Source organism: Lagopus leucura, unplaced genomic scaffold (assembly GCF_019238085.1).
Source record: "Lagopus leucura isolate 7727_CA_CO unplaced genomic scaffold, USGS_WTPT01 Super-Scaffold_100017, whole genome shotgun sequence".
Taxonomy (NCBI): Eukaryota; Metazoa; Chordata; class Aves; order Galliformes; family Phasianidae; genus Lagopus; species Lagopus leucura.
In genome coordinates this window covers 2112118-2134120 of record NW_024962271.1, presented here as the reverse complement: position 1 = coordinate 2134120, position 22003 = coordinate 2112118, and the positions used below count along the sequence as shown (strand labels likewise).

General features: G+C 44.8%; 1 protein-coding gene across 1 annotated transcript in view; it reads left to right on the top strand.

The window, feature by feature from the left end:
• The first annotated feature begins 312 nt into the window (after nt 1-312).
• The window catches only part of LOC122183304 (c-Maf inducing protein), a 120709-nt gene continuing 99018 nt past the window's right edge, over nt 313-22003 (top strand). The window contains exon 1 of the mRNA XM_042877173.1: nt 313-618. Within this exon, the coding sequence (XP_042733107.1) occupies nt 313-618 (306 nt within the window). The remainder of the gene's footprint in view (nt 619-22003) is intronic.

Here is a 22003-nt window from a genome sequence, read left to right as displayed (position 1 = left end):
AGCCCCGCGCCGAGCCCCCGCCGCCGCCTTTTGTCTGCAGCCCCCGCCGGGAGCCGGGCGTGGATGTGGCGCTGCGGGAGCGGCGCGGGGCCCCGCCGCGGGGCGGAGGGGGAAGTTTGAATTCGGCTTCTGATCGCTTCCCTTGAACCCCGCTCCCTCGCCCTCTCCGGCGGCTTTGTGTTTTTTTTTTTTTTTTTTTAATTATTATTATTTTCCTCCTCCTCGATTTAAATTTTTGAGCCCGCCGCGTGGGGTCGGATCTCCTTTCTTTTCCTCTCCCCGCCTCCGCCCGCCGCCATCCCCTCAGCCGCGATGGATCGCAGCGGCGGCGGCGGCGGCGGCTCCGGCGACCGCGGGCAGCGCGCAGAGGACGGCAGGGCGCTCCCCGCAGAACCGCCGCCGGGCCCCGAGGGCACCCGCCCCGCAGCCGCGCCGTGCCGCCGGGCCCTGCTGCACTGCAACGGCATGAGGTACAAACTGCTGCAGGAGGGGGACATCCAGGTGTGCGTCATCCGGCACCCCCGGACGTTTCTCAGCAAGATCCTCACCTCCAAGTTCCTGCGGCGGTGGGAGCCGCACCACTTGACCCTGGCGGACGGCGCCGTCGCTTCGGCCACGGTGAGTGGAGCGGGGGACGCGGCGTTTGGGGGTGAAAACGCGAGGTCGTGGCACCGCGCCGCTCTTCGGTCGTTAATTCGGGCTTCGCCGCGCCCCCCGCGCCCCCCGGCGATCAATGGGCCCAGGGCGGCGCGCGGGCGCGGCGCGGGAGCGCGCTCCGGAGCTCCGCGTGCGGCTCCGCGTCGGTGGGGATCGGAGCCCCCGATTCGGGCTGACGGCCCTGGGCGCAGCGCGCAGCTTTACGCGGCTTCTGACCGGGCGACGCTGCCGTCGTGCCCCCCTCCTCCCTTTTTATTTATCTCTTTTTCCTTTTTTTTTTTTTTCATCACATGTGAATGCTTCATTTTTTCTCAATGATTTCCTTCTGGCCTTCCTATAGGACACTCATGATATCAGTGTGCATTGGCTTTTGTGTGGGTTCCCAGGGAGGGTGAATGGAGATGGGCTTCATCTAGAGGTTGGATTTTTTCACGTCAATAAGCAATCCCTCTGCATCTCTCAGAATCACAGAATCACACATTCTGCAAACGCTTGTCCCTTCTGCATCGCCCTGCAAATTACGCATCCTTTTTGCATTGCTTTGCAAATACAGATTCCTTCTGCATCGCTCTGTAAACGCGTGTTCCTTCTGCATCACCCTGCACATACGCTTCCCCTCCTGCATTGCACTTCAAATAGATGTTCCTTCTGCATCACCCTACTGATACATATCCTCCTGCACCTCCATGCAAATAAACGTCCCTCCTTCATCACCCTACAAATACCCATCCATCCTGCACGGCCCTGCAGACAGGTGTCCCGCCGTGCCATGCCCTCAGGTAGGCCAGCTGCCTGTTCTCACGACACTCCTCGTGCCACACTGACACCTCCGTACCGCCTGCACTGCTGAGGGTGTTTGCAGGGGAATGTGGTTCTTTGCTCGGTGGAAGTGCTGTGTGAAGGAGAAGGAAGCCTTGGGCGAGTGTTGCAGGGGGAAGGCCCCAAAGGACGTGGGCATGAGTAGCTTTTTTTTTTTTGCAGTTCCTTGTTTTAAGGAGATTCTGTCAGCACAGGGGGAAGTTGGATGTGATGGGGATAAGGTGATTTCCCAGCAGCATCCCCAGCTGGTGGTTGTCTGAGCACAGAAGGATGTTGGTGAAGAAGTGTTATGGTGCTCCAGCACAAATCTCTGTGGTGTAGCAATACTTAGGCATGAAGTTGTGTTCGTACAGGAGACGCCAAGCTCTGCTCGCTGGCAGAGCTGCCACCCAAGAAATCATCCCCCAAAAGATTTCTCAAGTCCTGCAGGGTGGTGCTTTAATTAATGCGATGGCATTCCTAACTGTTGTAGGCACAGAAGGAGCAAGTAGATAGCAAAGCATTGCATGTACCATTTCAGGCTCCATTTTGTTGAGCAGGGCTCTCAGTGCTTGGTATTATGCCTTATCAATTTTTTTTCCAGTGCTGGGTCTGAGTAAGTGCTGTGGTTCACAGGGATATCTGTGCTTTGATATTTGAAATGCTGTCTGTTTTTTGTAAGAAGTAACTGGGGGACTGGGGTGTGATTTGTTCACTTGTTACCTGGACATGTACACGGTGTGCTCAGCAGGTGTCTTGGTTCCACGTTATCTCCATCTTCCTCTTTTTTGAAGATGAAAAGATGTGACTTAACCAAAACATGTGGTCTCCCTGCGGAAATGGGGGACGGGCACAAGGCCAGAACCTCCTGGAGACGTTTGTAGATATCGAGATGCAATTGATTTGGTTTTAGAAGGCTGAGGAAAAATATCCATCCCTTCCATTGACGGTGAGCACTGGGAGTGCTCAGCAGCTCTGATAGCAAGGTCATTTTTACACATAGGGCTTTCCATAGCCAAGGTGCTTTATGAGCAGCTGCTAATTAATCTTCACATCGTCTCTCTGCAAATCCTCTGGCACGACGAGTTTTACTGCATTCTCTATAACATGAATAAAATCGAACAGGAAAATAACATCACTTTGTTTTGCATTTGAAAGCTAAAGTGGTGATGACACCTAAATCCAGATCTGGGAGATGGTGTCTGTGAGAATGGTGGATGGGTGATTGGGTGATTCCAGGCATTTTCTGTCCTTTTCAATGTCACCTGAAACGTGTGTTTGAATGGAGGTCTTCTCCACGCAGACTCCTACATGTTAGTTTGGGGGCTGTGGAGCAGGAGCTGGTGTGTGTATGGTTGTTCTGCAGCTTTTTCTGGTCTACACAGTATGTTCCCACATCTCAACATGAATACTGAGACCCTACCTACAGCTTTTTTGCAAGAGATGGCTGCTTCCTGGCCTCGATTCAGCAGTGATGTGTTTTGTGCCTGATAGAATAGCATTCTTTAAAGGAAGCTCCATGCAAGAATGCAGTGGAACAAGTGTTTGGGGCATCACATTTTAGCAAAGTGTAGAGAGGAAAAATGAATTTACTTTACAAAATGTTTTTTCTGACATGATCACAAGTGTCTTTCAACTAAAATAAGCCAATGCTCATGTAAGAGCAGTACTGACAGTGGAGTTCTGAATTGTTAGGGGGCTCAGTTACATGGAAACAGATGAGCTTGTGAAGTTCCACAGTGGAGGTGTTGGTGCTTGATGTGATTTACATGCTTTCCTTCGGGTTTCTCATTTCTCAAAGAACCGGTTACTAAAAAGCAATGCAGTTTCACCAGTAGCCTTCCATGCTGCCCAGGCTTTCATTCCTACGCTGGTTAGGATATTTCTCAGTGTAGGTAAAAACAAATCTACATTGCTTTGTTTTATTTTATTTTATTTCCTAAATTTAATGCCAAAGGCCCAGCAGGAAACTTTGATACTTACAAACTTTATATGCTTGCTTAGGGATGAATCTGACTTTCTTCTCCATGGGAGGAATAACGTTTATTTTATAAACACTTCCCAAACCCCAAAGTGTTGCCCTTGCTAATTTTTTTTTTTCACAAAGATCTGTCCTTGCGCAGCTTGAAGGGCAACGATAATAAAAACAAAGGAATAAAATCCAATTTAATATTCCTTCTGTGACTTCTGTTGTTGTTGTTGTTGAAGAACAAACTACTGCTATCTTCAGCAGCGATGTTAAAATTTAATGTTCAGTAGTTAAAGGTGGCAGGTGAACCTGAACTTTTGACATCCTTCTGTCCTGTCCCTTTCATGCCTCTCTTCTGCTTTTTCTTGCCCCAGCAGGGCAAGGTGTTGAGGACAGTGGGTTTTAAGGTTCTGGATTGGCAGGAGGCCCTGTGGTGTGTATGTACGTGCAGCAGATGAGGAAGGAATAAATAAGCAATTCACTTCTGCTGGCTAGGGATGACCTCTCTAATTCCCATCTGGGAAGATAAGACATAATTAAAACCATGAAGTTACTCATTAATTTCCCTCAAGGAGGAGGAAACTTTGGCTTTTCATGCTCATTTCAGATTTCCAAGTTCGCCCCTGGCAGGTAAGTTCAGTGTTATGTTCAAAGCTGGTGGCAAACCTGAAAAGATTGGAGTGCCTCTTATATTATTTCCAGGGCAGAGATGATCTATGAGAACAATGGTTTATTGACACGATAGCTAATGGGAAACGTACTTGACACGAAAACGTGAGTTAGGGAGCTGCATTTAATGTTTTCTTCTAGAGAAAAGAACATACACAATTAATATTAAATGAGGCAGGGCAGGATGATCTGTTTCAAATAGGAGAAGTGGAGTAGAAAATTGTCTTCTAATTGTTTTTTAAAATTCAACGATTTTGCTGCTGCATGTGTTTCAGCCTGCTGTTACATGGCTTTCCTTCCTTCTGTTATAAAGATAGAGCAAAAATTCCTATCAGGCCAGACTCATTGTTTACTTTAGTGCAGGTTCCCATTAGTTAGGAAAACACGCTTTTTAAAATCAAATTTCCCTTGAAAAACAATTAGCTCAAGTGGGAAGCATTATGCAGAACTCTAAAGTTTCAAAACAATCTTATAAGGAGAATTCTTCTAAGTCTTTCCTGGAAAGGGAATGTCATACCATTATCCAGGCTGAAAACAGAATGATAATGAATTAGCTGGAGGAATAATAAAAGAAGTAAACGCTGTGTTCAGTAAACCAAGTGCTGACCTCAGTCATGAGCTATCGATGAGGCTCTAAGAATGTGACTTAAAATGAGCCTGATGAGCCTGCCATCATTATGCACGAAGCAAATATGAGTGCATAAATAACGAAGCAACTTCTTTGCAATCCAGCATAGCAATGGAATGTTAATTTACGTTCTGAGATAATATTTAGCATTGTTTCTTACTGGTGGTGATTGTTTGCATTCAGCAAGTGGTAGCTGTAGGTTGGGGTCTGTGTGTTTCTGCCCATTGAGGTTTACCCCGTTGCCATTGATCAGGTATTTTCTCCAGGCTTATCAGGAAAAGCACTGAATCTTTTTATTTGCATGCCACAGGGATCACTCAGAATTCTCTGCATATTGAGGGCAAATTGCTCCCTGTTATCTGTGCTGCTGAAAGCGAGAATCTGTGTGGTAAAGGCAGGCACGTGGCTGCATTACCAAACCCCACATTTCTCTTGGTGACTTATGGGGTCTTACTCTGCTGTGAGAAATTCACTTTACTCAGTCCTCAGATAGGCATAAGAAAACCTAAAATGGTATTTCTTCAAAGTTGTTTAGTGCCTGTCAAACACTCCTTTGAATATGTAGTTCCTACAGTGGTTAAAAAGCGTATTTACATGTCAGTAGTGTTAAGGTATGCGTTAATATGTTACAGAACTTGTATAAAATATGAAAACAGAAGCTACATTCATTGATAGAGTGAGAGCTCTTGAGGCTGTTAGTGTTAATACACAGCCAGTAAATTTTAGGTGTTTAGGAGCATAAGTAGAAGGGATACTCAGGAATACTTCTGCCTCACTTTTCTTTATGGCTGGGGAGCAAAGATGTGGTGCTCAGCACCGTGTGGGGTAACGGTGCCCTGCAGGAGCTGCTCTGGTACTCACTGGGGACCTCATCCTGCATCTGCAGGGACTGGCAGAGCTCAGCATCCCTCTGTGGGGCGGTGAGATCAGCCTTGTTTGTTTTCTGGTGGCTAGAGGTGGAAAGAGCCTGAGGGACCATCAGAGCCTGGGAGCGGTCCTTCTAGGAAAGGATGTGCAAAGCACAAAAAGAACATGTAGTTTATCAGAGGTCAGCCAAGCACCTGGTCTGTACCAACCTCCCAACTGACAGACTCAGCTTTGTGTTGGTACAGAGGCTGAAGCATTGGTCTCCATCAAAAGCATTGGTAGAACTGTGTATGTTGAGAGAGGTTTTTGGAGGAAAAAGATGGTAGGCTTAGTACATAGGGAGGAGTGATTCTTGGAACTGTTTAGTTATTGTACATCGTTTATTTATACATTTGAGTTTCCTAAATAACAGGTGAGTTTTAACGTGGTACAATAAAATGGCTTCTCTCATTTCCTTGTGTCTTCTGTGTTCGTAAGCATAACTGGATGGATAGGATTTGCTTCACTCCCCACATAGGATTTATGGAAGACATGATCTACCTCAAATAGTTGAAGCATTTTGGATCCTTTAGAGGTAATTAGATTGTGGGTTGCATGGGTAGGCTGTGGCTTGTTAGTGTTTTGAGCATTGCTAGTTGCATTGGTTTTGTCCTGGGTCTGCATGTGTTTATAGGTATGTGTGTTTAGTTCCATAAACATTTGCATATCAGAAGGCGATTAATACCTTAGTGTGTATAACCCATATGGAGCACTAGTGCACATGTATGCCTTCAGTAAAATAACCTTTCCTTGGGGTCATGTTGAGAAAACCTGTGTGAACTGGGTTGGGGAACACTTGCTCTGTTGGAACTTTTTTGCAGATTTTCTTGTCTTTTTTTTTCTTTTTCAACTGGGCTGGGGAACCGATCTGTTTCAGTGCAGACTTCCACCAAACTGCTGAGGAAGAAGAGAGGGAAACATGGCAGGCTGGAGTTGCTGCCAAAAACAATGTATTATTAAATCATTGCGTAAAATTTTCCTGTTTTGCACAATATTTAAGAATGCAGGGGCAATACCAGGAAAAGGAAAAGACAATTGAAAAGCATACATTATAACCAGGCACGTCAATGGTGAGTGAAGTTGAGCTCTTGTGGTTGCAGTGAAAAACATGAAGTCAGAACCAGATGCTGAACTAAAAGGCCTTCACTTCATGGGCTTAAAAACTAGGGGAATTTAAAAATACCCTCCACTTTTGGGAAAAGGGGTTCCTAGTTCAAAGCCTGGGGACACCTGCAGTTAACAGTGCTTTCCCATACTTACAGTCATTTCCTGACTTTGCCCTTGGGCTGTCGCGTGACTGATGGGACAGAGCCATGGAGTGTGAAATGCAAAAGCAGATGAGATGCCAGGTGGCAGATTGAAGAGTGGAGTTCAGTGTGTCTACTAGACACATACCTGTTTTTAATGGAACTTAAGAAGCTCATCAGGTTGCAGTGACTCAGATCTGAACTGGAAGTATGCTCAGTGATGTACATTCTTGACTTGCTCTGTTGGCTTTGGTTGGGTAATGTGAGGAGGGGGATTACCACTCACTGCTCGTGGCATCTCTAGTAGGATGTAGGGTCGAAGCAGCATGAGGGGCTTAATGAGGCTGTCGCATTGGGTGTCTGCACCAGTGCAGCTCTACAAAACGGAGCCCAGTTCTTCGGCTGATGGACTGTAGATGCTGAGCAACCTGCACTTGGGCTCTTCTGTGGGAGACAGGCTTACTGGAAATACCCTTGTGAGATAGAAGCATATGGAAACTGCTGCTGTCTGACCCATTTCATGCCATCAACACTATCCTGGAGGGAAGTCAGTAACGTGACTCCCTTCTAGGGGAAAAAGATGTGGCTGAGGACATGAGAACTGCTCACTACAATCTAATAGCCCTGGTAAGGACAGTACTGAACACCTCCTTCAAGGTGTGGTAGGCCAAAGATTTATTTTGGACCTTCATATCCTGCAAAGCTGGGGGGGAAAAAAAACAACACATGGAATCTGCTTCATTGTATTAGCATTTAATTATCCAGTAGGGTTGTGGTGCAATAAACATTGCCTGAAGAAAGGTGAATGTAATTCTTTTCTGTTTTTTGAGAATCCATAATTCATACATATATTTTTAAGCCTTGAAGTTGTGTCTGCAAGGTATAATAAGAAACGTTTTTTTCTCTTATCAATCAGTTAAACTCATTTTTGAAGGGTATGTCTCTACGAATAGGAATGTGTCTTTTCTGGACAGGCAAGGCAAGGATTTTAGGACAGGCAAGAATTTTGCAAACAAAGAAGTCATCTCATACTTTATTTGTTTATAAGATGTAAATTAGCTAAACGCATGTGCAGGATGGTTTTAAAAACAGAACTTTTGTTTTCCTAAACCGCTTGAAGATACCCATGGTGTGTTCCCAACAGTACCTTTGGAATGATACGGAACAGAATTTTCTCAGCATTGAAACTGTGATTTTGCTGTGTTTTGGAAGACAGAGTTCCTTTCCTCCTAGCCTGTGTCTGTTTTGGCTATTTGAATATAAGCTTTTGGGGTCACCAGGTGTCTCCTGCCAGTCTGGTTCCTGTTGTAGTGGGGTTCTGTTGCGCCACAAAGGTTTCTGTTTGCTGCTTTAACACAGTTAGTGTGTATTGTGAGCAGGCTGTGTTCTTGCTTTATCTGTGCAAGCACCTAAAGTAAGACTAGAATGACTTTGTTATCCCTTTTCAGGCATGGGCATTATTAATAGTGAAGTAGAAAATGTTATTATTATTATTATTTTTTAAAACAAAGCACTTCTGTGGCAATTCCATAGTGAAATCCAAATTTTCAATCAAAATACTAAGAGTGTCTAAGTTTTATTTCCCCAAAATGTGAATGTTTGACCTTCTGTGAACAAGAAAAATAAAAAGTAAAGATTATTTTTGGCCCTTGAAACAATCAGAATATATGATTTTTGAATGTAGTGTAATGCTTCAATTCTGCAAATCCTTGGATTTTGACTTTGCTGTGGATCTAATTGTCTCCAAAGGCATTCTGGTCAGTGTTTTTGGGAAAACAAAGAGTCAAAGTCCACCCTTCTCAGACACGTCTGCTGCTATTGATTCACGCTTCACCTGCAGCTCCTTGGGAGAGGTACACCTGTGATTGCCCCTGCAGTATCCTAGGTGGGACTCCAGGAACCCGTGGCATCTCCTGCTAGCTTTGACTTGACGTAACGCTTATGATAAATTGGGTGGGGTTGGAACAGAAATGAAGAGTCTTTGGCCACCAGGCCACGTTGTCTCTTCCGATACTGATAGCCATTCATATTCTTAATGGTTGTAAATGTCATAAAAAATCACTGGAGGTGTGAAAGAGTGGCACCAAAACGTGGCCCACAGGGTTGTGCTTTTCTAAGTGCCTTTCAGTCTTCCTGCAGAGAAAGTACCTCCTGGGGAGCCAGGAGCAATCAGTTCAAGGTTCTTGCTGCATGTATGCTTAGTGCATTATTGTACTCGTCTCTTCTGGCAATCTACCACTGTACTTCTACTTTAGGGGATGTTAAGGCTGATTTCAGAAGAGTAAAGAGTAAGTCAGGGAAACCTTGAGTGCACTCACATTGCAAAGTTTCCATAGAATCAGTGCTGTGGTCTGTTTTTGAAAAATGATCAGCAGTTTGCCTTCATGCATTTAATGCACAGACATCCTCAGGTTGAGATCTTAAATTTGGGAACTGTTTGAGAAGAATATGATTGCAGAGGCATCTCAAAACATGTTTCCCTCTACTGTGCTATAAGCTGTCAACAGATAGGAAACTGAGAGTGGAAAGTTGTGTGGCCTCTTACCTACTGGTCTCTGCAATGGGCTCAGATGGTGCAAACTGATGCAAGTCTGTAGGCTTTCCCCCTGGAGCTGGGATCTGTTACTCCAGTTGGAAATCTGAGCACTGAGTTGTTCCTGGCAGCCTGGAGAGACTGTTGGACAAGGAAAGCTTTCTTTGCCCTGGTTGTTACGATGCCAAACCGGGCATTGGGTGTTGGTGATGGAGAGCTGTGTGGGGCTCCCTAGGATGCTCCATCTGCCCCAGTGGTGTTCTGCTATCTGAGCATTCCTTCAGCGCCCCAACTCTGGGAGACAGTGGGAGGAGGGAACTAACTTACAAGAACAGCAGCATTTGCTTTTGCAGCATAGGAGATTTCCATCTGCTTCGATGGACTTTATTGAATGAGATCCACCATTGTCTTTGCTGTGCTGCTTAGCAGCCAAATATCTGTATTTTGGGTACGAACTGACTGTTGATGGCTTTTGGAAGATGTACCAAGTACCGTGTTCCTTATCTGAGAACAACATAGACCAGGGAGGGCTATTTGTATGTCTGGGGGAAGAGAAAGAAACATCACGTTGCAGACATAATTATGTCATTGTTTAAAGCAGAAGAGAATCCATGCAGTTGCTGTAAACTGCTATGTTTAATGAAGATGTTGTGGTGGAATGAGTATAGCATTGGAAAAGGAGCTAAAGCTCTTCTTTTTTGTTTTTAGTGCAGGAGGGCTGGTGTTTCTTCACATCCTTCTTACAAAAAGGATGTGCAGCTCCAGCTGTGTACTGAGGGCTCTGCGTACAATTCCTAGTCCTTTCTGTTTCGAAACACAAGCAGAATATTTTCCTTCACAGTGTATGGAACTGAGGAGCACTGATGAAAGACATTATAAAAGAGCAAATCGCTGGTCATTACTTTGTTTAGTTCTTCTTTCAGCTCTTTGTTGTTATCTTAGGTCCATCTTTTTTATTACCGCTACTGAGTGACTTTTGAGGAAAGTTTTAACATTTTTAGTGAAAGAGCCTCTGACATCCATGGGTGAAGAACCTCTCGCAAGGCACAAGAGGCTTGAGTGGAGCTCTGGCGCTGAAAATCACTTCTACTTTGCAACAAAATGATGTGGACATTGAAAAAAGCATAAAACTTGTGCTGGCACAGAACTTTGTTACTGAAGGTGAAAGTACGGACACAGTCAGCATGTCTTGTCTGACTGAAAACACATTTTCTAAGGTCAGATAATTCATCTTTTGTGATTGCAGTGATTGAAGCAGGAAATAAAGCTGGAAAAGCTTGAAATGAGGAGCAGTGTGCAGGACCAGACATGCACTTTGGTATTAAATATTGACATACCCCTTCTAGGTAACCGCTTTTCCTTTGGAACCTGGTGTTTGTCTGAAGACCGTAATGCCTTCTTGTCACACGTTTAATGGAGAAAAAGTTGCTGGCATTTAGAAATATTCCTAATGTCCTCTGTTCTAACGCTAACGTATGCTTCTTTCAGTGCTACGTCACTGCCTCTCTTGAAATTAATCTCGACTGATTTATTGCAAGTTATTTCGAATGTCCCCAGTGACTTGGATTGACTAATGTACTTTAAATCTGGGGAAATCAAATCTGCCGTGGGAGCTGACCATGTATGAAGCTGCTTGCTCACGGAGACGGAAGACATGGGAAAGCACCGAGCCCTCTGTGGCACGCTCCTGAGCAGGGCCATCCTCTGTTGGTTTGAACCCAAGCTGTTTCTAGGACAAGGCCTGGGTTGGTGGGTTTAATGCCTGGGTTGGTGGGTTTAATACCCGGGTGGAGCTGGGACTTTGGCAGTGCTAGCTCTTGTGTAGTGCCTGTACATTTGGTATATCCAAGTGGGTTGAAGGTGGCAGAGAGTGCAAGGAAAGGTCGATGTGAAGTGGCTTGAAGTAGGTCTGGGATCTGTGTGGTCCCACTGAGAAGTCTCTGAGGTGGTGGCTGCCTGCGCCTTTGCCCGGCCGTGGTGGTGGTGATTCACAGCGTGGGGCTGAAGTCAGTAGCCCAACTTCTTCCCCTGCTGCACAGCCTGCAGCTGCGAGGCCCCTGCTGTCTGCCAGCCCATCTGAATGCCGCTGGAAAATGATGGAAGTGCTTAAATGTAGTGGATTATGCATTTCCTAGTGCCTCTTCACTTATCGTGCTCGCTCCGACTGAGATAAAGATGCAATGTTGTGTTACATTATCTAGCTTTAACGTCAAGCATTTGGGAGGTTGTGTCTCTTTACTTGTCAGGCTTTCTTAGCAGAAATAGGAAAAATAAAGCACCCTGTGCATCTTCCTGCCTGTACAGTGTGTACCTGCAGATCTTGGGAGAGCTGCTGTCTTGAGATCCTTGTATCTGCTCTGAGGCTCTTGCTGTGCTCAGATTTCACGTTGCCAGATTTTTTTTTTGCGTTGGTAAGAAAATCCTGAACAAACAATGCTCTGCTGTTTCCAAACACTGCAAAGTTTTCCCCTTTGCTTCCTGTTTTTGTAGCGTTTGTGAAAAGACCTTGTCTTTGCATTGGAGTTAGCATTAATGTGGATGCATTCAGCATTAGCTACTGTGTTCCAGCACGCAGGGGCCTGAGCTTTTCTTCAGCAAATGTTATTACTCTTTATTAATGGTAAGACTAGATTAAGAAAGACTCGTGCATGTAAAAGTGAAAGCACAGGCAGTGTTAAATTGTGCAGTCATGAGCTTGTTATTTCCCCTCCCCCCAAGCATGCGAGCCAGTTAGTAACCTAGTGATCCATACATGTGGCTTTAATTGGATATATGCCCGGAGTGCAGATTAATATGGAAAAGCTATAAAGGCATGGGTTCACAAACTGTTTGACCACATGAGGACCGTCTGCATGATCCCATGTGGAATGTGCGAGGGATTCTCAAAACAAAGAAATACCTTCATGTACTTAGGCAGAGCTGCATGCGAGCCACAGGCTGTGGAGGTGATGTCTTGGCGTGGAAGTGAATAGGCTGTTGATGAAATAGCACTTCATCACCACAGTTATTCACTGTGTGCTTCATGCTTTAAGCAGGGCAGAGGTGCGTCCGGGGCCTCTGTGTCACTTACCTGCCTTCATTTTTGAAATTGTTGAAGTTTTTTTTTTTGTGATTGGATATAATCTTGGCCTCCTTTGGAAGTGAGGGGGGAGAATCTCCCTGCAGTGAAGTGAAAGCAAGCAGATGTCTTGACTGCAGCTGGCTAGAGATGAATCATTTTGTGTAAACTTGCCTGGAGAACATGATCTTTTTCCTCTATAAACCTACACTCCAGAGGGAAGGGAGAATCCTCATTAGTCAGTGACACCCTCCTGGCCTAAAATTCCAGTGATTCTAGTTTGCAGATCACATGCACAGACTACAAGCTGTATTCAGCAAAGACTTTCTTCAAGTTGTAACACAGATTCTCTGCCTCTTCTGGCAAAAATACTTCTAGGTGAGAATTATGGTATCCCTGAGTGTGTGAAAGTGGTGACAGACCACCTCTGTGACCCCTAGAGCAGTTCAGAAGAGGCCTGTCCTAAACTGGCATGGCATTGCAATGAGGAGTTGAGTTGCGTGGGAGAGCACTGACCTGTGAGTAGCTGATGTTCTCTTTTGTGTAACTGATCAGTACGATACATATTGCGTACCTCAAAGCTCTCTTCCTCCCTTTTTCCATTTCTCCCTGACTTTCTGGAAAGGACTGACATGTTCGGAAACAGCAGCAGTGCCCAGGGTCTCACTGCAGGATGGTGCTGAGCTTGACTGGGGTCCCAGGGCGAATGGTGATGTTGTCTTCTTCAGCTTTTGCTGTTCTGTTTCTGCTTTGTCTTAGGATTCGTTCTGTGCCCTAACCCTGGGCCAGGACAGCTTTGCTGCTGGTTTGAAATGCAGCTGGGTGCTGGGGGTGTGCTGCTTGCAGGCCTCCTGCCATTCAGGAGCTGCAGGTTATCTCAGTACTGTTTGTTGTTCTCTTTGCCATACTCCCATGCGAAGGACGGCACGCTCTTCAGTTGCTCCCTGAAGAAGGTGGGATGGGAGCGTTATCTCCTGCTGCGTAAGCCCAAATCAACATGCGGAGTGGAGAGTTGGAGATAAGTGTGCTCAAATAGTTGCAGAAAATAAAGTAGCCCTACTTAATGTTGTGTGCAAGTAGTTTCAGCCTTTGATTCCAGCCATTGCCTGGCTAACGAAGACTGGGGAGAGTCCTTTGCTCTCTGCCCACAGCAAGAATATGGGAATTGAAGCGACTCATTCTCAGGGACACGGTGGTGAGAATGAGGCACTGCCATGGTTGCAGGGCCATAATTCCCTGGAAGTCTCCGTTATGCATAGCACATTAATTGAAGAGATTCACGAGTTGCTTAATGTCACATCACTTCATTTCCTCATCCATATAGGTAGAAATGGCTTTGTGTAAGTCTTAACCTATGTGAAAAGAAGTTTGATAGATTGTGTGACAAGTAGTTCAATGCTGAACCTGTTTCTGTGCATCCTGAGTGTTTCTTGCTGTGCTGCCAGCTAGGGGCAGAGGCAGCAGCATGAAGACATGCATTTCTGAGTGCACAGAAGTGAGCAGTGGAGATGAGGAGAGAACTGTTTGCTGCTGGTTGCTTCAGTGGCAAGCATCAGAAGGATGGGTGCTTCCTGTTTATAGCTGATAACCATCTGCAGCAATTACACTGGTCTCACAAATGACATATCTCTACATTTGTGTGAGCCTACATGGCACAGGATACCTGTACAGAGAGCTGGAAATGCAATGTGATACTGTGTGGTCCTTGCCTGTTCCAGAGTGGATAGCAGCATATGTATCATGGGGAGCTTGCTCCTGTAGATAGTAACGTGTTCCTTGCAGGCAGGTCTGACGTGTTGTGTAGGCAGCAGAAAACAAACAGTGCAGCCCAGTGCTTGCAGATTTGCACTGGAGAGGGAGAAGTGGTACACTTACAGACATCTGCCTTACCTTGGGTGATAGTCCTCAGGATGTACCCTAATTCTGGCTGTCCCTCAAGGCCTGTGGTTCTGGCTGTGTTGCTCATTCCAGGTGAGCGCTGGACTATCATGAGTTCCCTGGCATTTGCCATAGTCAATCATGTAGCTTCCTAAGGTGCTGCTTCAGCCTGACGTTTTTATCTGTTTATTAGTTTAATGACATGGGAGATATTGCATGAAAGAACACAGTTGAACGTTATAACAGCTGCTTGTCAAAAAAGTTGTGCTTTTTTTTTTTTAAACTAGAAAGTGAGTCAAAGACTGAGTCTCCCATATGGTGATTGAATTTTCCAAATGTATCTTTTGACTGTTGATCTGATTTTTGACCAAGAGGAGCTGGCTGAGGAGAGGAGATGCCTTTTTTGGCAGCTTTAAGGCAGTGGGAGAACCAGGACCTTATAGGGCTGGACTCGGACACCCTCTGGCTTGCTAGCGTCTAATTCCACCAGGAGCTCACGGTGGTTTTGGTGTGTGGCTCAACGCTGTGCTTACCAGGAACAGCTGTAATGCCCTAGCTACATTCTTTGTCTGTGGCATGCTGCTTAAGTAATGAAGAGTACCTTTCAGATCCACTAATAAATGAGTTTTCCTTCGTCTATGCCTTTGGGAACATTTCAGTACTTTCCCTGGCAGTGTATCACTGCTCTGAATCGTGTGTGGAAAAATATCTGAAGCAAATTAAACAGAATGACTTGTGAGTAAAAGATGAAGTCAAAACATTGTCAAGACAGAGATCACAGAAATGATGGCTGTGGTCTGTGTGTGACTGGGAAATACTTAATGATGCCAGGAGCAGAAAGCTGACCGTTGCAGACAAAGTTGTGCTTGAGGTTTCTGCGAGTTTCAAAAACCCCTCTTTATTCCTGTGATTTATTATTTCTGTGGTCACGTGGCACATTGTGAACACAAGAGGCTTAGTGGATGGTCCGGTGAGTTCCCAAGTGCAGCAGAGCCAGCGTTAAGAGCAGGTCTAGAAAAACGAAGGTGGACAGAATGGGAGTTGAAAGAAATAAAACTATTTTTCTGGCATTATTTGTGGGTTGGCACATCGAGGTCCTGGGAGTCCGTTCTGTTTTTAGTCATAGCATCCTTCTCTTTGTTGGGAATCACTGAGAGTGATTTGGCATCCATACCCTACTAGTAAAAGCAATCGTAACTATTTCTAATTAATGCGTTGTGTGAGCTGATTTGAGAGGATGGACACAAGTCCAGTGTGAACTCTGCATCGACTGGCAGTGTGTGTCAAAGAGCTGCTCTGTTTATCTGATGCTGAATTGCTTAAGTGCGTAGACTTACAAATATTCGGTGCTTTAAGAAACTGCATTTTTTCTTGAGCTGAAGCCTGTATCTTCACTGAAAATTTGGCGTAATTTTATATCATTTGTGTATCAGGATACGAAATGCTTATTTCACGTAACGCTCTCATTTTTCTCTGGTGATTTTAATCTGAGTTTCCTCAGAAGGAGGATAAACCATTGGCCTCAACTGCCTATGCTGAAATAACCTTCCTGGGCCTTTTTTTTCTCTCTCCCAAATTAGGGCGCTTTAGCGTAAAAACAAAAACACCAGATTGAGATCCAGCAAATGAAAGAACGGCGGTTTTCAAGAGTGGGCATTTGGTTTTGAGTTTTTGTTGTTCTTGATGGCGAGAAAACAGTACTTCTGCAGTTCCTTATCAGTAGTTAATCCACAGCAAAGCTTTTAAACACAAACAAAAAGTTGTTTGGATTCGGTTTTGAAGAAAGGATTTTATTATTATTTTTTTTTTTTTCAGACTTGGTTGGTTCATTCTCTTATGGCTTGGTTACCCTGAAGTGTCTCTTCAGGATGGGTGTGTATGCTTTCTTCAGGCAAGAATTAGGATAATATTACTTTTGGTTCTCTTATGTTGTGTTTTGTTTTCCTCCCTTCATTGGGGGTCTTAGAAAAGGCCTCTTCCTCTGTGCAGAGAGGAAGCTTTGGTGGTAAGCTGATGTTCTGGGCAGTGCAGCCGGGATGACTAGAGATGCTAGAGAAGGAGAGAGAAGCCTTGGGAACAATGGAGAGGCTGTAAAAAGCTGTTTGGTTTGTGCCAAGCTGGTTCTTTTTTAAGTTTTTTTGGTTGTCATAGAAATGTGCCAGTCCGTGTCTCTCACAGATGAGCTCACTAAATGAATGGCTGTGCAGGATGAGTCTGGTTTCAATGAAGATGTTTATACTTGAGGAACACAGATGGACTTAAACCACAGCCCAGAATCTAAACACCCCTGAGCTCCTGGGGGAGGGGAATGATAGGAAATGAAATCTGGGTTTATAGAGCTCAGGCCTGCATCTGTCTTCCTCAGTTTGGCTTTTCTGCTTTCTCAAAAAGGAATATTGCCTGCAATAAGGATGCCTTGATGGATGGTGGATGATGGGTATTATTTTCTTGTGGGCCTAGCTCCTTTGGGTTGGAAGAACTTCACTGCCTGGCTCTGTGTGCAGGAGCTTAGTAGGATGCAGAGATGTTCCTCTAGTTTGCAACCTTCAGCAGGTATCTGCTTGGTTGAATCTGTACTCCTAGCACTCTTTGTCTTTTGCAGTAACATCTTTTGAATGAGAGCTGACTATTTTAGTTCCTGCACCACACGTAAAATGCTGTGATAAGGTTGGGAGGAAGTTCGCATTTAAATTTCGCTGTTGCAAATGACTGCAAGTGGTAGAAGCAGCATCAGACCTATAAAGCACTACAGAACTTTAAAGGACGCAGCTAAGAGTGTTCAGTGGGATGTGTCACCGAGCGATGAACAAATGTAATGCCGTCACCACGGGGTGCTGTGTTGGATGGGCTGGTGCTCTGTGTAGGCAAAAATGTCCTTTGCAGGATTTAGTCTCCGGGCTGCTTGCGTATGAGCATAATTCTGTGATTTATCCTTACTTCCAAGAAGCCCATTAATTCTTGGTTTTAATCTACATTTGGCATCATCAGAATGCCTCAAAGGAGCTTAGGTGTAAAGGGACAATAGCTGCAGTATCTCCAGGGTTTCCAGGTATCCCAGAGATCTGTTTATCTGGCTGCCTTGCTTTCCTTGGTTTTCTATTCCTGGAGCCGGGCTGCCGGAAATGATGCACACTGCTGAATGCAGAGTAGTCCTTGCTGTGCCAAGGCGTGCACTTAGAAGAATGGGAGACTGTGTCTTATTAATTGGTATAAATAATCAAGATTATGGAGCACGTTGATTACTGGCTGGCTAAAAAAATGTACCCCCAGCAAGCAGCAGGTAGTAGTGAAACCACCCCCAGCAGAAGTTTTCACAGTGGGTGAGTCCTTAAAGGGGGAGCTGCAGGTGTGCATAAAGCCCAATTAGCTGATTTACCAAAGGTAACAAAAAGGGCCGGAATGACAGCGTCCACTTTTGCCATCTGCAGAGCTGTGTTTAGAGAGCTCGAAAGCGATCGGTGCAGCTCCTGCCAAATGCGTGGAGTTACGAGGGGAATAGTGAAAGGAGCGTTTTGCACTGAGATTTTTCATTTATGTCCTAGAACATGACCGTGATATTTCAGCCAGAAGGGAACCTTTCTGGTAGCACTGCTGGTTTTGGTGTTTTCTGGATGGGTCAAACGTCAATGTCAGAAGAAGAATACCAATGATCAGAGGCCACGCTTTGCAGCACGCTTGCTATCCTGGCAGGAGAAGCTTGCAGTGGTGCATTATTAGTGGAAATTACCACTTTCACTGTAGGATTTCATCTGAGATCATTACAACCTTGTTTTTAGTTTTGTAATTGGCTTAGGTCACCCTTCTTTGGGGGAGGGAGGCTTTGAGGGTTTTGTAGGTTTTATTTTTTAACTTTTAATTTGAAACAGTTTTAGCATTTGGATTGTTTGAAACAAAAACAAGAGAAGTCCCAACACGAACAGAATATTTTTAAAGGTCTTTATGGCTCTAAGTTCCTAACGCAGTCCAGATGTCTCCTATCTCTGCTCTTTCTGTAGCATTTTCTGGCTCAGTGTCATTTTGTGTTGAACTTGGTCCAAGCTGTGTGCCAAGTTCTGAAATAAAGTAAATCAGTGAATTGTTCTTGGACGTTTCTCCTTAATCCAAACCAACCCAAATCAAACTTTAGCTCTGACCTCAGGACTGCACATTCAAATATTTTCCTTTGCCTCCTCAGTTTCAAAGTAGCAAAAGCAGGAGATTACCACTTTGCAATATTTAAACAGACGCCTTGCGTGACATCCGTGCAGCTGAAGTAACTGCTTTACTTGGGACCTGGTGCCTCTTAAACACCAGTGATGTTTGCCAGGCCTGTGATTCTTCGCTGTGATTCCCATTGTTGGGTCAGGATGCGCTCGATGGCCGCACTGGAAAAGCATTTCTTTGGAGGCATGCATCATGTCAACAGATAGTAACCAAAGGAACTGTTTTGCAGTGCTCTTTTGTGAATGTTCCTGCCTAGATGTCTTAGAAATTATTAATAGGAAAACATCAGAAGTGAGTTTTAACATAACTGACTGTCATTTATCTTCCCTTATGCAAGCAAGCATCTCCATTGTAATGAAACACTCCACTGAAGTTGGCCTGTCATGCACATAAGCTGAATTGGTCACCTATTGTTGTTCTAGTGATTACAGGGCAGCTTGTGCAGAAAGAAAGTAATGGGCAGTAATGTTATCTTTAACAGCAGGACAGTTGCTGGCCATAAGGAGATTAAAATACGTGACACATTTGTGGCAGAACGTCAGCAAGTTTGAGATTTGCTAGTTTAATTCTTAGCAGGTTTGAGGTTTGCTAGTTTAATTCTTTTGTCTTCTGGTTGGCCAGTTTCAGGTAAGTTAAATTAAACCTGTTGTCCAACCCTTTGTTAAACCCAACTTCCCCTGAAAGAAATGGGAAGCTTTCCTTTGACTTAGTATGCTTTGCACTGGGTCCTCGAATGTTATCTACCAGGTGGTCTGGTGCAGCAGGTACCCTCAGCACAGGTGATACTCCCAGGCAGGATGCCAGACTGGGGGTGTTGCAGATGCTGCTGCCTTGCAGTGGGGAAGGAGCTTCCAGCGTGCTCTACATGGGCCTCTGCTGTTTCCCACTCTCTGGTTTGTACCATGCAAGATGATTTAGGAATCCTGTCCCGGGCAGAGCGATTGCCCTCAACACAAATTAGCCACCAAAACATATGTTGGAATCATCACAATTAATTTAATTACTTCTACCAGCACAAGCTTGCCCCCAGCCATCGGTAGATCAGGGTTTGTGATGTGGGTGTAGAATACGTGGTCTTGGCCTCCTGCTGCAGTTGTCTGTCATATTTGACTATGAGGGAAATAACAGCATAAAGCTTTTCTGTGGAGTAGAATAAAGCTCTTTTTAACAAGGAAGTAGCAATGACTTTATTTGATAGAAATACAGTTAGGAATGTTTGCTTGCCTGATTGCATTGTGTATTATCTGGGCTACTGTGATTACTTCCTTTGTTTTTATTAATCAGCTTTGTTCCCTCTGGTCTTCAAGCCTGTATGTGTCTTTCTGGCCAGATTCTGTATAAGCATGAACTGGGTAAGTAACAGAACTTGCCTTGGGACCAGACAGCACAAAATTGACCTCTCAGGAGTAGCCTGGATGGCCACGTGCATAGAAATAATCCATAATTTTTGTGATGAACTCTCTAATCTGAGGTAATAGTTCATCAGCACTTTCCCTTGCTCTGTGGGTAATTGGACACGCAATTATGAAGTTATTATGCAGCAATGAATACCAGGGATGGTAGTAAATGAGATCTTTTACAGAGAAATGCCATAAAAAAGACAGATTTCTGCCCTGGTGTGTCTTGTAATTCTTTCATCGCTTAGCAGAGTTTTTGTAGACGCATGAGTTTGTGTTTTCTGTGCACTGCCATGTTTGATGCTCATCTCTTGTTGCTCAGGACCAATTTGTATCTCTGGTACATCAGGAATGGAGTGACTTGTCACTCTGAGTTTCCCTTGTTTGTACACTGAGCAAAGGCTTTTCCCCCCACGCATGGACCTCATCTGAACCTCCATGTCAGGGCCTCTCTGCTCTGTTTATTGGCTCCTTGTGCAGGGGCCAGACCTGGTGTTTTGAAGAGTGACCTTTCTGTAAGGGCTGACCATTCAAGCTCACCTTGTGCAGGACCAGAAGACTGATTCTTGACTCCATGCAGCCTTCTGCTCCTGGTAACTTCTTGTAGCAGCCTCATCTTAAGCACTGGGAGCTCGTAATTGACCCTACATGATGTCAAAGCAGGTTGCTGTCTGTCGTATTGGGACGAATGTAGAGGTGGGTCTTGTGCTCTTTGGGGAGCAGTTTGCAGGAGCAGGAGGCGTGTGCCCAGCTCACCAGCAGTTTCTGTCCTTGCTTGGAACTTCTCCCTGCAGACAGCTGAGCAGATATGCTGGAAGGAAGGCGGTAGGGGTGCAACCTTTGTGTGTTTGCAGATAGATAAAAACTGCTTAGGACATCTTAAGGGCTTTGGAAAAGGGGTGGTTGGAGATAAAGCTCTGTCAAGGGACAACGATGAAAGAGCTGAGACTGAAAATGAAAGAGCTGCTGGGTGATAAGAGGAAGCTCCTATGTTTTGAGAGCTGGACTTCAGCTAGATAAAAATCTTAAAAGCCCTGTGCAGATCAGCAGAATAATGGACTCGCCGAGGCTTTGCTTAATTTTCCTTCTGCCACCCAGGCTGTGGAAGCAGTTTTCGAGCGTCCCTGGCAGGGAGATTTTTGAATGTGGGAAACCTGATAGCGTGTCTGCTTAGCTACCAGACGTTGGCCTGGTGCCCTTTCTGGTTTCCTTATGGAGTAAGTGCAGTGATGGGAAGAATGTGCTTCTTACACATGCAGTCATCTCGGTGATAGTAAACTGTAACAGATACCCTGCTTAGCCTACCTCTGCCGTGGTGCCTGGGGTACTGATGTGGTAATGAGGATCTGCTCCGAGCTTTGAGTGCCAGAGAGAAACCAAAAGGGAAACTAATGCTTTTTTTCCCTGTCTTATTTTTTGGAGAAGCTGTAGATGTTTGACCCAACCTTTCAACCCAAAAGCATGTCAATCCAATCTACTATATTGACAGTTTTGCAGTGGCTTTATACATTTTGCTGGATTTGATTCAGCATAAATGAGTGAATGTCTTGCACCACCAGAAGGCCTCACTTTACTCTAACAGCACCCTTCACAAATTTTAATGTGACCATTTTGCCTGCAGAAAATATAGAAAATGTGCTTGGGTGTGTAAAAACCTGTGCTACCACCATATGAATGACTTGCAGTAGCCAAGTAGGCAAAAAAACACAGCAATCTTGGAGGGTTTCACTTGCAGCTTTACTACTGCAATATTGTTTCAATATCATTTTCAATGATTTTCAGGTCAAATAGAAAGGAATTTAAATAATAGGAGTAAGGACAGCAACCCACTAGGAAGCCCCAGCCTGTGTGTGTGACTGCTGGCGTACCAAATTGAATTTGTAAAGCCTGCCAAGCAAAAGCAAAATGTTTTGAATTACAGGAATATAAACTGAAAATAGGAAGGCAGTGAGTTTACAAGGGAGACAAAGGCTCTTCTGAAATTATGAGAGAATGGTTTTATTTTGTTAGATTTTTAATGTTTATGTATGTATTTTTTTACTTTTTTTAATGTGGGATAT